The sequence below is a fragment of the Gekko japonicus genome, unplaced genomic scaffold (assembly GCF_001447785.1).
Source record: "Gekko japonicus isolate JY-2015 unplaced genomic scaffold, Gekko_japonicus_V1.1 scaffold4570, whole genome shotgun sequence".
NCBI lineage: Eukaryota > Metazoa > Chordata > Lepidosauria > Squamata > Gekkonidae > Gekko > Gekko japonicus.
In genome coordinates, this window is record NW_015167188.1 from 18365 (window position 1) to 32545 (window position 14181).

At 50.2% G+C, this 14181-nt stretch overlaps 1 protein-coding gene across 1 annotated transcript in view; it reads right to left on the minus strand.

Moving 5' to 3' along the window:
* Positions 1-14181, minus strand: part of PLXNB3 (plexin B3) — a gene marked incomplete at its 3' end in the record, with an annotated part of 72186 nt that overhangs the window by 18294 nt on the left and 39711 nt on the right. The window contains exons 13-19 of the mRNA XM_015413147.1: positions 13283-13434; positions 9787-9892; positions 8445-8575; positions 4841-5014; positions 3323-3524; positions 2729-2968; positions 477-638 (exon numbers count right to left, since the gene is read on the minus strand). Of these exons, the coding sequence (XP_015268633.1) occupies positions 477-638; positions 2729-2968; positions 3323-3524; positions 4841-5014; positions 8445-8575; positions 9787-9892; positions 13283-13434 (1167 nt within the window). The remainder of the gene's footprint in view (positions 1-476; positions 639-2728; positions 2969-3322; positions 3525-4840; positions 5015-8444; positions 8576-9786; positions 9893-13282; positions 13435-14181) is intronic.

The following is a 14181-nucleotide window of genomic DNA, read 5'->3' on the forward strand; positions in this document are numbered from 1 at the left end:
CTCAGGGCTGTTCTCTCAAGGGCAGTCCTCGAGAGAGCTCTCTCAGCCCCACCTACCTTGCAGGGTGTCTGCTGTGGGGAGGGGAAGGGAAAGGAGTTTGTAAGCCGCTCTGAGACTCCGAGTGAAGGGCGGGGTATAAATCCAATCTCTTCTTCTATATAATTTGTATTATATTTATTTCTTTATTAATATTTATTAAATTGGATTTGCTAGGCTGTCCTTCCCTACAAGTAGCATACAATAAAGCACATACAACAAAACAACACACAATAAAGCACATACAATAGTGCTTTGAGTACTTTTGGAGGTTTATTTATACAAAAGATTTCCCCTCATTTTGTTTTGCAACCACCTGGAGATTGGCAACCCTAAACATGGGAGGAGGAAGAGGACAAAAGCTGTCCCATGGGAGCATAAACCGGAAGGCCTGTGAACAAACACGCTTTCCTCCCCACCTTCTCAGTCTGTCAACTCACAATGAATTCCGGCAGCACAGAAGAAGCGTTAAGAGGCTGTGGGGGTTCCAGGGGGGGCTCACAGTACAAGTGGGTCAGGGTGAGGGTCTTGACGGTGCAGAAGCTGTTGCCGATGATGACAGTCACCTCCTCCTTGCTGATGCCGAGGGTCAGGCCGTCTCCCTGCGGGGGCACAGAAAGAGAATCCGCACACGGCAAGCAGTTCAGTGGGGAGCCCCCTTTCAGGCCGGACACCGCGCTGTACAAAAGTCCAAGGATCAGATGACCCTAATTTGTTTGTTTGTTTCATAGAATCGTAGAGTTGGAAGGGACCTCCAGGGTCATCTAGTCCAACCCCCTGCACAATGCAGGACATTCACAAATACCTCCCCCTCCACACCTCCAGTGACCGCTGTCCCACGCCCAGGAGATGACAAAAAAAAACCCCTCCAGGATCTCAAGCCAAACTGGCCTGATGAAAAATTGCTTCCTGACCCCAAAGTGGCGATCGGCATTTCCCTGGGCGTGTAAGAAAGGGGTCACGAGAACTAAGCACTGAGGCAACCCTTCCTCACGATCGGCCTCAGTTCACAGAATCCACATTGCTGTCAGATGGCCATCTAGCCTCTGTTTGAAAACCTCCATGGAGCACTCACTACCTCCCGAGGGAACCTGTTCCACTGAGTGAGGAACCGCTCTGCCAGGAAGTTCGTCCTCATGTTTAGCCGAAGGCTCTTCTGATTTATTTTCAACCCGTTGGTTCTGGTCTGACCTTCTGAGGCGACATTAAACAACTCCACACCATCCCCTCTATGACAAACCTTCAAGTATTTGAAGATGGTGATCCTATCACCTCTCAGTCGTCTCCTCTCCAGGCCAAACATACCCAGCTCCTTCAACCTTTCCTCATAGGATTTGGTCTCCAGACCCGTCACCATCTTCGTTGCCCTCCTCTGGACATGTTCCAGCTTGTCTATATCCTTCTTAAATTTTGGTGCCCAAAACTGAACACGATACTCTAGGTGAGGTCTAACTAGAGCAGAGTAAAGCGATACCATAACTTCTCGTGATCTGGACACTCAGGGGTCATTTCGTGGGAAAAGAGGTGCAGGAGCTCATTAGCATAACTTATTAGCGTAAGCCACACCCCCTGACATCACCGGACGTGTGTCAGAAGGGAACACCCACCACTCAGGCTCCACTGGGCAGTTTTGGATTGCTAGCTATTGGGGGGGGGGGGCTGCAGATCTGTCTTCACAGAGGAGGGAGAGCTTGTACCTGAACAAAACTTGGTCTTAAAGGTGCCGCTGCCCTCTTTTGGATTGCTAGCTATTGGGGGGGACGTGCAGATCTGCCCTCACAGAGGAGGGAGAGCTTGCACCTGAAGGCAGGCCGGGTGGTGGGCTCTGCAAGTTACCTGGCTGCTTATTGTTCCCTCCGAGAACAATCCTCAGCTCTGATTGGCCTGTTGTCTGAAGCAGCCAATCAGAACGTACATTTTACGATACCAGAGCTTCTATGTGGCTCTGACTGAAGCTCAGCATGACAGTTCAGTCACAACACACAACAGACTTCTCTCAGGCCCACAGTGGAACTGGCTGTCTTCTGCTTCTTCTCCCAGTTCTGCTGCTGCGTCATCGTAGGTTTGCAGCTGACAGATACACACCTGAACAGCAGACTTGAGATTGCAACAGCACAGAAATTCTGATGCAATAATTCAGAGCAAGAGGGGCCAGTTATCAGACCCTGTTAAATAAGCAAAATGTTGCAAGAGTGCTGATGTCTTAAGCATGTTTTTATTTTAAGTAAAAAAAACTACCGTTGTGTCTGTGTCCTTTATAAAGTTTATCTCTCCTCTACCTGGCATTACCTTTTATGACACATGCGGCCCGGCCAGACAAGGGCTCATTGATGTCGGATCCGGCCCTCGTAACAAATGAGTTCGACTCCCCTTGAGTTAGGGTTTCTTATTTTGCTGGTTTGCCCACCTTGACTGTGCTCATTTCCCCTACAGGTTACTGAATTACAGCTGCTGTTCAACCTCTTTTAATAAAACTAGCTTGTTACTCTGCCCGGGTCCTCATGCCCTATTCAGTCACTTATAAGGGGAAACCTGCCAGAAAGGGAGTGTGTGAAGGGGTCGGGTGGGTGCTCGGGGCCCTCCCGAGGAGACCTGTAACCAGAGTAGTGGCGGCCATTAGAGAACCTTTCTAGCCACTGACCGCAACATCCCTTAGGACAGTCAGGTTTCTGGGCCCCGTCCTTTGACCCACCTCTATGTCCAAGACGTTGCCAGGCTTAAGGCTGAAGGGGCGGTTGCCGGAGTCCCGTCCGGGCCAGCGCAGCTGGGGATTGGGCTCGTAGGCGAAATCTTGGCCCCCGCTGGCGTTGCTGAAGGGGACATGGAGCCCGTCCAGTTCAAAACGGACGAGGCGCAGGCGGGCGCTGGGCGGCACAGCAGGCGACGGGCAGAGGAGGAGGGTGGAAGAGTTGGCACAGCAAGGTTCCCAGCACTGAGAGGACAGACAGGAGATATATATATTGGAAAACAGAGAGAGGAGGAGATTGGATTTCTACCCCGCCCTTCACTCCCCGAAGGAGTCTCAGAGCGGCTTGCAATCCCCCTTCCCTGCCCCTCCCCACAACAGACGCCCTGTGAGGGAGGTGGGGCTGAGAGCGCTCGTCTGAGAACTGCCCTTGAGAGACCAGCTCTGAGAGAACTTGTGACTGACCCAAGGTCACCCAGCAGCTGCATGTGGAGGAGTGGGGAATCAAACCTGGCTCTCCCAGATTAGAGTCCACGCTCCTAAACCACTAGACCAAACTGGCTCTCAGGAAACACTGCCTTCCTTCCTCCCCGTGCTCACCTCCAGCAGGTCTCCCACCTCCACACAAGGGCGTGGGGAAGCTGGGTTCAGCAAGGCCTGAGGGCCCGGTGAGAGATCGCAGGCTCTCTTCTTCCGGCTGAGGGCATCCGCCGCTTCCTCCTCGGGCTCCAGGACTGCTTTGATGAGCGGCTGCTGCACCACGTCCAAGTCGGTCCCCTCCACGTAGATGATCCGTCCGCCCCTGAGGAAACCCAGCAGCGGAGACACTCAAACATGGCGAAGGCAAAGCAGGGATGCCTGTGGAACAGGCCTTCTCCCCACCTCAGCCAGACGCGGACGCTGTGGCGAGGTACTCACGACCATACAGGCTGATGGGCATGCGAATTGCTGATCTTGGTTTGTGGCACCTTCCACTGCATCTCCTCTTCCTACCACTTGTCCTTCCTCACACCCCACACTGAGGGACAAGCCAGGAGACAGGCTGCGAGCCATAAGAACGTAGGAAGAGTCCTGCTGGGTCAGACCAGGGAGGGTCCCTCTAGTCCAGCCTCCCGTCTCACACAAGGGCCAGCCAGTCCCTCTGGAGGGCCAGCAACAGGGCAGAGAGGCCGAGACCTTCCCCTGAGAAGGACACCAGATGAGCCCTGCTGGGTCAGACCGGGAAGGGTCCCTCTAGTACAGCCTCCCGTCTCACACAGGGGCCAGCCAGTTCCTCTGGAGGGCCACCAACAGGGCAGAGAGGCCGAGGCCTTCCCCTGATAAGAGCATCAGAAGAGCCCTGCTGGGTCAGACCAGGGAGGGTCCCTCCAGTCCAGCCTCCCGTCTCACACAGGGGCCAGCCAGTTCCTCTGGAGGGCCACCAACAGGGCAGAGAGGCCGAGGCCTTCCCCTGATAAGAGCATCAGAAGAGCCCTGCTGGGTCAGACCAGGGAGGGTCCCTCCAGTCCAGCCTCCCGTCTCACACAGGGGCCAGCCAGTCCCTCTGGAGGGCCAGCAACAGGGCAGAGAGCCCGAGGCCTTCCCCTGATAAGGACACCAGAAGAGCCCTGCTGGGTCAGACCAGTGGCCCATCTAGTCCAGCACCATGTCTCACACACTTTGTGAGCCACTGGCATTAAAGTTCTGAGCGAGCGATTTGGCTACTGCATAAATCAGTTTGCTCTGGAGCCACCCTTCCTGAGCTAAGACAAAAAAAATGTGTGAGCCGGAGACTAAAAAACTGAGCTAGCTCACACTAACTCAGCTTAGAGGGAACACTGGCTGTGACTCCTTTCACCGGGCAATAATCCCATCCATACACTCTTCCCCCCCTCCGGTGACCCTCTTACCCATAAGAGCAAGAGGCCAGGACCACCTTAAAAGACTAACAAAACGTGTGGCAGGGAAGGCGCTTTCGTGAGTTGCTGCTCGCTTCAGATACCTCGAGAAGTGAGCAAAGACCCACAAAAGCTCCTCCCCTGCCACAAATCTGGTTAGTCTTTCAGGTGCTCCTGGACTCTTGCTCTTTTCTACGGCTCCAGACAAACTCACACGGCCACCTTTCTTGATCTCTCTTACCCGTGGAAACTAGCGGCTGGGAACGCCCCGGTGAGTTGGGGATTCTGCACGTAACGGAAGGTCTTTTGCAGTCGGCGCAGCACTCTGCCATACTGGACCTTGACCCGCGCCTCCCGGGGCCTGGCGCTGGGACTGGTCCGGCAGACGATCGCCTGCGGCTCCACGGGCTCCTCGCTGCAGGGACAGAAACAGACAAAAAACTAAGCGGCTGCCTGAAGAAGGCCCGTGTGAAAAAGGAACAGGGTCAGAACATAGCAGGATTTTAATGACACCACAGATTTTCTTGGCTGAATATGCAATGCTTTTCTGTAGGTCTGAGGCCTCGTATCGAAGTCCTCCGCTGGTCAAATCGGACTGCATTAGGTTTTTCTTTAATCTCTAAGAAGGGTGTCGAACTCATTTGTTACGAGGGCCGGATCTGACATAAATGAGACCTTGTTGGGCTGGGCCATGTGTGTCATAAAACGTAATGCCAGGTAGTGGAGATATAAACTTTACAAAGGACACAAAGGGGTCTTTTAAAACTTAAAATAAAAACATGCTTAAAACATCAGCACTCTTGCAATATTTTGTTTATTTAACAGGGTCTGATAACTGACACCTCTGGCTCTGAATTATCGCATCAAAATGACTGTGCTTGAGTATGCTGTTCAGGTAAGCACTGAAATGGAAATTTATTTGTATTTAGCCATAGGCCATTACAAACCAAATGTAACAACAGAGAGGAATGCTATAAATATGAATAATGGTATAAAATTGAGTAAAATTTAAGATATAATAAAAACATAAAACCGAAGTTATAAGCAATTAACAAAATTAAAAGGTATCCACTAAGATCAATATTAATTAGTTCCATAAGAACAGCGCTGGCCCGTATTTTCTTTGCAGCCAAGGCATATAAAGACATTCTATAGGATATATTGGCATTGGAATCAGCTAACCAGAATACAATCTTCTCAGAGTCTGAATAGAAAGTTAAGTCTGATAAAATACCAGAGAGAAATTTTAACCTAGGTTGGGTATACACTGAGCATTCAAGAATATAATGGGGAAGATCCTCAATAACAGAAGAGCCATAAATACAAAAGCACTGTTCCTTAGTTGTTCTACTAATAGCGGTCAGCTAATACGGCCGTTGGCATTGATTCAAAACGCAAAGATGTGAAAGCTGCTCTGAAGTTATGATTATCTATACTAACTAGGTAGGGGGATCTAAAATGGTCATTCTTAAATGACTATACCACAAAGTATAGATAGGGGCTCTGGGGGGGGGGCAACAGTGGGAGGGCTTCTGGTGTCCTGGCCCCACTGCTGGACCTCCTGAGGGCACCTGGTATTTCTGGCCACTGTGTGACACAGAGTGTTGGACTGGATGGGCCTTTGGCCTGATCCAACATTGGCGTCGCTTATGTTCTTAAGATTTGAACCAGGGAGCAGACTGTGAGCAAACCTACGATGACGCAGCAGCAGCAGAACTGGAAGAAAAAGCAGAAAACAGCCAGTTCCACTGCAGGCCTGAGAGAAGCCCTCCGGGGGCCTGATCCAGCCCCCGGGCCGCATGTTTGACACCCCTGCTCTAATAGGTAATTCAAACACTTACAGAAATACTAGATTTATTGCCTTTGGATTTCTTAAATTTGACCTTCTCATCTTGCTTTAAAAGGTTCGGTAAAAAGATAATAAAAAGATGATGGGCGCATAGCAAATGTGTTTTCTGTTGCCCGCGATCGATTACCTCATCCACAGTTAAGAACCAATCAGCTAGACCAGGGGTGTCAAACATGCAGCCCGGGGGCCGGATCAGGCCCCCGGAGGGCTTCCATCAGGCCCACAATGGAACTGGCTGTCTTCTGCTTCTTCTTCCAGTTCTGCTGCTGCTGCTGCGTCATCGTAGGTTTGCAGCTTACAGATACACACCTGAACAGCGTAGTCAAGATTGCAACAGCACAGACAGTTTGACGCAATCATTCAGAGCAAGAGGTGTCAGTTATCAGACACTGTTAAATAAACAAAACATTGCAAGAGTGCTAATGTTTTAAGCATTTTTTATTTTAAGTAAAAAAAACCCTTTTTTATTTGTGTCCTTTATAAAGTTTATATCTCCGCTACCTGGCATTACATTTTATGACACACGTGGCCCGGCCCAACGAGGTCTCATTCATGCCAGATCCGGCCCTTGTAAGAAATGACTTCGATGCCCCTGAGCTAGACAATGGTTGCATCTTTAAATCAGAAAAGGTTTAGCTCGAGATAAGGTTGACCCGTCCTCGATAGCCTGCTCTCGTCAGATCTCAGAAGCTAAGCAGGGTCCGCCCTGGCTAGTATTCGGATGGGAGGTCCAATGTTGCTATGCGGAGGCAGGCGATGACGAACCACCACCTCTGAATGTCTCTTGCTGTGAAAACCCTGTGGGGTGGCCGTAAACCAGCAGAGACCGGACAGCAGGAAAAAGAGAGGATAAGACTGCTCTGTCTAAGCGCACTGATGTCATCAGCAGGTCCGATTCCTAAGGACGGAACTCACAATCCGTTCTTTCAAAATTCAGGTTTGCAAGACAGCCGATAAAGCCCTAAACGGCTTGGGAATCGGGGCAGCTGAAGGACCATCTTCCCCCATACGTCCGTGCCTGGGAATTAAGATCACGGGGAGAGGCCCTCTTGACTGTTTCATCCATCAAAGATGCCCGCTTGGTAGACAGATGAGGGAAGGCCTTTTCAGTGGCAGCCCTGTGTTTCTGAAACCATTGCCTGGCCCCCCCTCACTTTCGATCTTTAGGGGGCCGTTGGAAGAGTTTCATGTAGGACAGTGTTTGGTTAAACAAAGTTTGAGTTTAGTGGCACCTTTGAGACCAACGAAGTTTTATTCAGGGTATGAGCTTTCGTGTGCAAGGCACACGTCTTCAGTTCACAAGCAGTCCGGAGTTCTGATTTTTAATTTGGGGTTTTATGTTTTGGGTGTACTTTTGACATTTTATTTATGGTGTTAGCTGCTGTGAGCTCAGTAAGGAAGGAGAAGGAGGAGGAGGAGGAGGAGGAGAAGAAAGAAGAAGAAGAAAGAGGAAGAAGAAGAGGAGGAGAGGAGGAGGCGGAGGAGGAGAAGAGGAGAAGAAGAGGAAGAAGAAGAAAGAGGAAAAAGAAGAGGAGGAGGAGGAGGAGAAGAGGAGGAGGAGAAGAAGAAGAAGAAAGAGGAAGAAGAGGAGGAGGAGTAGATTGGATTTATACCCCACCCTTCACTACCCGAATGAGTCTCAGAGCAGCTTACAATCCTCTTCTCTTCCCCTCCCCACAACAGACCCTGTGAGGTAGGTGGGGCTGAGAGAGCTCTTTCAAGAACTACTCATGAGAGAACAGCTCTGAAAGAACTTGTGACTGACCCAAGGTCACACCAGCACCTGCATGTGGAGGAGTGGGGAATCAAACCCAGTTCTCCCAGGTTAGAGTCTGTTTTGTTTAGAAGATCGATCCTGGAGATATCTGGGACCAAATCGTTTAAAACATTACTTCTTAGAGGACTCATTAGTCCACATTCTCCATTTGGATACGAAAGCGTAATATATATCTCGTTAAACGAGCAGCAGGAGAGGAAGGAAGGAGCCGTCACTCACAGGAGGCAAGGGAGGTCCCCGACATAGGCAGCAATCTCCGTGCCCGTCAGAAGCTCTTCTCCAGCGATGGTCAGCCGAGTACCTCCAGCCATGGGGCCGAAATGGGGGTGCAAGTCAAGAAGCCTGGGGTCCTGAGGAGAGAAGTACCTTTTAACAGCATTGAGAGTGGTCGCAGGAGCCGGACTTGGCCCTGTCTCATTCCCAGTGACATCGTGTGGGAAGTCTGCAGTATTGTTCCACCACAGGGGACAGAACATGTCTACCTCCTCTCTCCCCATCTCAAAGCAGAGTCTCTCCCTAGACCCCCTGTGACGGCACCTCTCTCTCATTTTGTGTGGTTAGGCATGATGTAGCTTTACATTTCTTGTTGTTTCTTTCTCTCACTCAAAAGTATCTATCGCTGCCACCAGGAATTTAATCCCAGTCTTCAATTAACCTCTCCCACAGTAATGTACCCGAGCTCTAAGGCTCCTTCGTTGGACTGTTTGGTTCTGAGGGTGAGACTCGGGGGTTAATAATAAAGAAGATTTAAAACTTTATTGGCAAAAGAAGTGTGCTTGTTACAGGATGGTTTGTTAAGTTGCTTGGTAGAATCTTTCCCTTTTTATTCAGGTCTCTGTCAGCTTTCCCCCCTCACACTCCTATTTGGAAAGACTGTTTCTCTGACTTTGTAGACTGACCTCAACTGACAACTACTGACTGAACACTTCAGACTTCAGACTCAAACTGAAACCTCGGCTTTCTCTCTCTCCACACCCACCCACCTCCTAGCTCCGCCCCACCCCACCTCCTAGTTCTGCCCCACACCACCTCCTAGCTCTGCCCCCACACCCACCTCCTAGCTCTGCCCACACACACCTCCTAGCTCCGCCCCCATTCCCACCTCCTAGCTCCGCCCACACCCACCTCCTAGCTCCGCCCCACGCCCACCTCTAGCTCCGCCTCCACGCCCACCTCCTAGCTCCACCCACACCCACATCCTAGCTCCACCCACACCCTAGCTCCGCCCCCACGCCCACCTCCTAGACCTCCTAGCTCCGCCCCACGCCCCCCCTCTAGCTCCGCCCACACCCACTTCCTAGCTCCGCCCCCACACCCACCTCCTAGCTCCGCCCCCACACCCACCTCCTAGCTCCGCCCCCACCTCCTAGCTCCGCCCCCACACCCACCTCCTAGCTCTGCCCCCACACTCTCCGTCACCAACCAATCACCTCACTCACTCATCTCCCTCTTTCACCCCCTTCTTGTTCTTCTGACACTTCCCAACCATTTTAAAGGAACATACACATAACTTGAAATCATTACACCCCCTTTTTGGGGTCACCCACTGTCAGGCACCGACCTGGTAGCTGAAGTTCCTGTCAGAAACGCCGGGTGGGCGGTCCCCCACAGTGACCTCAACGGGGCCGGATAACCCTCGTTTTCCTGGGGGTACATCACAAACAATCCTGTGGGGAGTAGTACAAGGACTTGGTTGCGGGAAAGACTGAACGGAGTCTGAAAGGGGTTGAGGCCAGTGTTCCTTCTAAGCTGAGTTAGTGTGAGCTAGCTCACAGTTTTTTAGACTCCAGCTCACAATTTTTTGTCTTCGCTCAGGAAGGATGGCTCCGGAGCAAACTAATTTATGCAGTAGCCAAATCGCTCGTTCACAACTTGAATGCCAGTAGGTCGTAAAATAGATTTTTTGCTCACACAACTCCACAGCTTAGAGGGAGCATTGGTTAAGGCAATGGAGATCGGCAACGCAATGCCTTGAGGCTTCCATAAAGAATTCCAAGACTCCTTTGAGAATACATGGTCAAGGTTTTACATGTGTTCTCAAAGGAATCTTTGAATTCTTTACGAAAGCCCCAAGGCGTTACGTTGCCGAACTTGAGAGGACAAAATGAAGGAAATACATGGTCAAGGTTTTACAAATGGATGGAAGAGTACTCGAAATAAACCATGTGGACATACAACCCAATCAGAAGAAGATATGAACTATATGCAGGGGTCATTTCCTGCAGGAGCGCACAGGAGCAGAGCTCCAGCAGTAAAGAGGCCAGGGGGCGGGCACATGCAACAAGCCCCGCCCCCTGCTCCCAGCAGCCCTCAGTCAGAGCAAGAAGCAGCCAGGTAAGCTGCAGAGCCCCCCCCCCAAGCTCCCCCAGTCCAAAACAGTCAAGTGGCACCTGTAAGAACAAGTTTTATTCAGGCACAAGCTCTCCCTCCTCTGTGAGGGCAGATCTGCGCGTCCCCCCCCCATAGCTAGGAATCCAAAATAGTCCAGTGGAGCCTGAGCGGTGGGTGTTGCCTTCTGACACACTTCCGGTGTTGTCAGGGGGTGTGGCATATGCAAATAAGTTATGCTAATGTGTTATGCTAATGAGCTCCTGCACTTCTTTTTCCACGAAATGACCCCTGACTATATGGTTCACTATAAGCAAAGATTTGTGTATGGAAATATGTGGTGGAAAAAATAAGAATATAATTGGTTAATGTATGAGGTAATCTAATAGATGGGACACTGATGTAAATGGTACCCCCGAATTTACGTATGTTTTGGGGGGGGGGTTGTTTGTTTTTTGTTATAAAAATTGTTAAAAATAAAATAAAATAAAGAATTCAAAGATTCCAGTCCTCATGATGGCCAAGGGAAGGAAGAGATTGACACGAAAAGCCTCGAGGACAAAAACATGATAAAGGATCGGAAATATACTACAGTAGTTGATTGATTGCAGGTTTTTGGTTTGTATTAGGGAGTGTGCTGGACTTGAACCTGAGAAACCCCAGCGGGACCGAGATCAGCCAACCATCCAAAGGACAGCCTTGGACCAAGGTTGTTTCAGTGGCGCATATAAAAAGCAGAAACTCTTAACCGTCATGCAAGAATACTCAGAGAAGCACCCAAAAATAGGGATTGGTTTGAAACATGTATCTTGCATAGGACATTTAGTGATGTGGCCCAGTTGGGCATCTGTAATGAGAAGGAGGAGGAGATTAGATGTATCCCCCGCCCTTCACTACCCAAAGGAGTCTCAGAGCGGCTTACAATCTCCTTTCCCTTCCCCTCCCCACAACAGACACCCTCTAAGCTGTGGAGCCTTGTGAGCAAAAATTCTGCTTTGTGAGCCACTGGCATTAAAGTTGTGAGCGAGCGATTTGGCTGCTGCATAAGTTAGTTTGCCCTGGAGCCATCCTTCCTGAGCTAAGACAAAAATGTGTGAGCCGGAGGCTAAAAACCTGTGAACTAGCTCACACTAACTCAGCTTAGAGGGAACACTGCCTCCAAGGTAGGTGGGACTGAGAGAGCTCTTTGGAGGACTGCTCCTGAGAGAACAGCTCTGGAAGAACTTATGACTGACCCAAGGTCACCCCAGCAGCTGCATGTGGAGGAGTGGGGAATCAAACCTCCGCGGTTCTAATCAGTGTTCCCTCTGAGTTAGTGTGAGCTAGCTCACAGTTTTTTAGCCTCCAGCTCACAGATTTTTTGTCTTAGCTCAGGAAGGATGGCTAATTTATTCAGCAGCATAATCGCTCGCTCACAGCTTTACTGCCAGTAGCTCACAAAGTAGAATTTTCGCTCGCAAGACTCCACAGCTTAGAGGGAGCACTGCTCCTAACCACTACGCCAAACTAGCTCAATAAATAGGATATGAAAATCAATGCAAGCAAGATATGCATCTTTACTGTAGCCCTTTCAGATGGGGTTAGGGTTGCCAACTTCCAGGTAGTAGCTGGAGATCTCCCGCTATTACAATTGATCTCCAGGCGACAGTTTCCCTGGAGCAAATGGCTGCCTTGAAAGGTGGACTGTATGGCACTATACCCCATTGAAGTCCTTCCCGTCCCCAAAACCCACCCTACTCAGGCTCCACCCCCAAAGTTGGGGTGATCTCTGGATCCTTGAACAAGGCAGTCCAGTTTTGTTGGGAGCCAGTTTGGTGTGGTGGTTAGGTGCGCGGACTCTAATCTGGGAGAACCGGGTTTGGTTCCCCCACTCCTCCACTTGTACCTGGCTGGATGACCTTGGGCAAGCCGTAGTTCTGATACGAGCTGTTCCTGAAAAAGAGCGATTTCTGTCAGAGCTCTCTCAGCCCCGCCTACCTCACAGGGTGTCTGTGGTGGGGAGGGGAAGGGAAAGGAGTTTGTCAGCCGCTCTGAGGCTCCTTTGGGTAGTGAAGGGCGGGGTATAAATCCAATCTCCTCCTCTTCTTCTTTTACCTCACAGGGTGTCTGTGGTGTGGGGAGGGGAAGGGAAAGGAGTTTGTCAGCCGCTCTGAGACTCCCTTGGGTAGTGAAGGGCAGGGTATAAATCTAATCTCTTCTTCGTCTTCTTTTACCTCACAGGGTGCCTGTTGTGGGGAGGGGAAGGGAAAGGAGTTTGTCAGCCGCTCTGAGGCTCCTTTGGGTAGTGAAGGGCAGGGTATAAATCCAATCTCCTCCTCTTCTTCTTTTACCTCACAGGGTGTCTGTGGTGGGGAGGGGAAGGGAAAGGAGTTTGTCAGCCGCTCTGAGGCTCCTTTGGGTAGTGAAGGGCAGAGTACAAATCTAATCTCCTCTTCTTCTTTTAAATAATTTCCTGTATGGGTGTGGTGGGGGAGCCGTTTTATTAATTTATTGGCTCATTTTATTTATACCCCCACCTTTTTCCTCAACAGGAACCCGAAGAGATGAACGTCGGTCTCCGCCCCTCCATTTTATCCTCACAACAACCCTGTGAGGTGAGTTAGGCTGAGAATCTGTGACTGGTCCAAGGTCACCCAGCAAGCCTCCATGGCAGAGCAGGGATTCGAACCCAGGCCTCCCTGACACCTGAATCACCATACCACACTGGCCAGTCCACCCGGCCAGCTTACCGAGTAGAGATGAGATACAGGTCCGGATCAGGGACACACGGCAAGTTGGCCACCGTCACGGTGTCGGCCACGTCCTCGAAGCGATGGCCCAGGTTGGACCCCGTCACCGTGAGAGACATGCCGCCCTCCAAGGGTCCGGTGAGGGGACTGATCTAGAAAAGAGGAACATGGCGTCAAGAGGCAGCAAACTGGAGCCTCCCTCTCCGGATTTTAATAAAAAGACACAGAGGACGGGCAGCTGGGCCCTGCAACGGAGCGCTGGAAAGCGTCAGCGTGTCTCACATCGAACACGAGACTTTGGGGAGGTGCTACACGAACATCGGGGAGTAGCCAAGGGCTTAGTGCTCACCGAGGTTATCACCCTCTCGGGTGATATCTGCGTCTAAACGTAAAGTTGGAAAATGTCCAGGATTGGCAGACTGGAAGAACCAATTAACCAAATATGCGACAATGGCAAAATTAACATCTTATTTGTATATGGAATGTATTTTTGGACTACACAGCTCAAAAGTAAGGTTGAAGGGTCAAAGTGGAGCCTCATCAAGATGTTTGTGATGATGAAATGTTAGATATGAAGATCTACGCTGTCCCCAATACTCTACCATGCGCAGCTATTTGATCAGTCCCCACTTACCTTCCACAAGGAATTCGACTGACAATGATCTTAAAATCCTATCGTCTGATAAATTCTCGGCAATTACCCTGTCTGTTGCTGAATTCTCAGCTTATGTTTGGAAGCTAAGGGTAAGGGCGCATAAGTCTTAATCCCCCTTGTGCTCATTTGGATTGTTATATTTTTAACTGAGTTCACTATTCTTGAGAAGCTTAAAAATGATCCCCTGTTGGTGTAACTTGATGTAACTTGTTATGATCTATTAATTCGTTCTATTAATTTATTT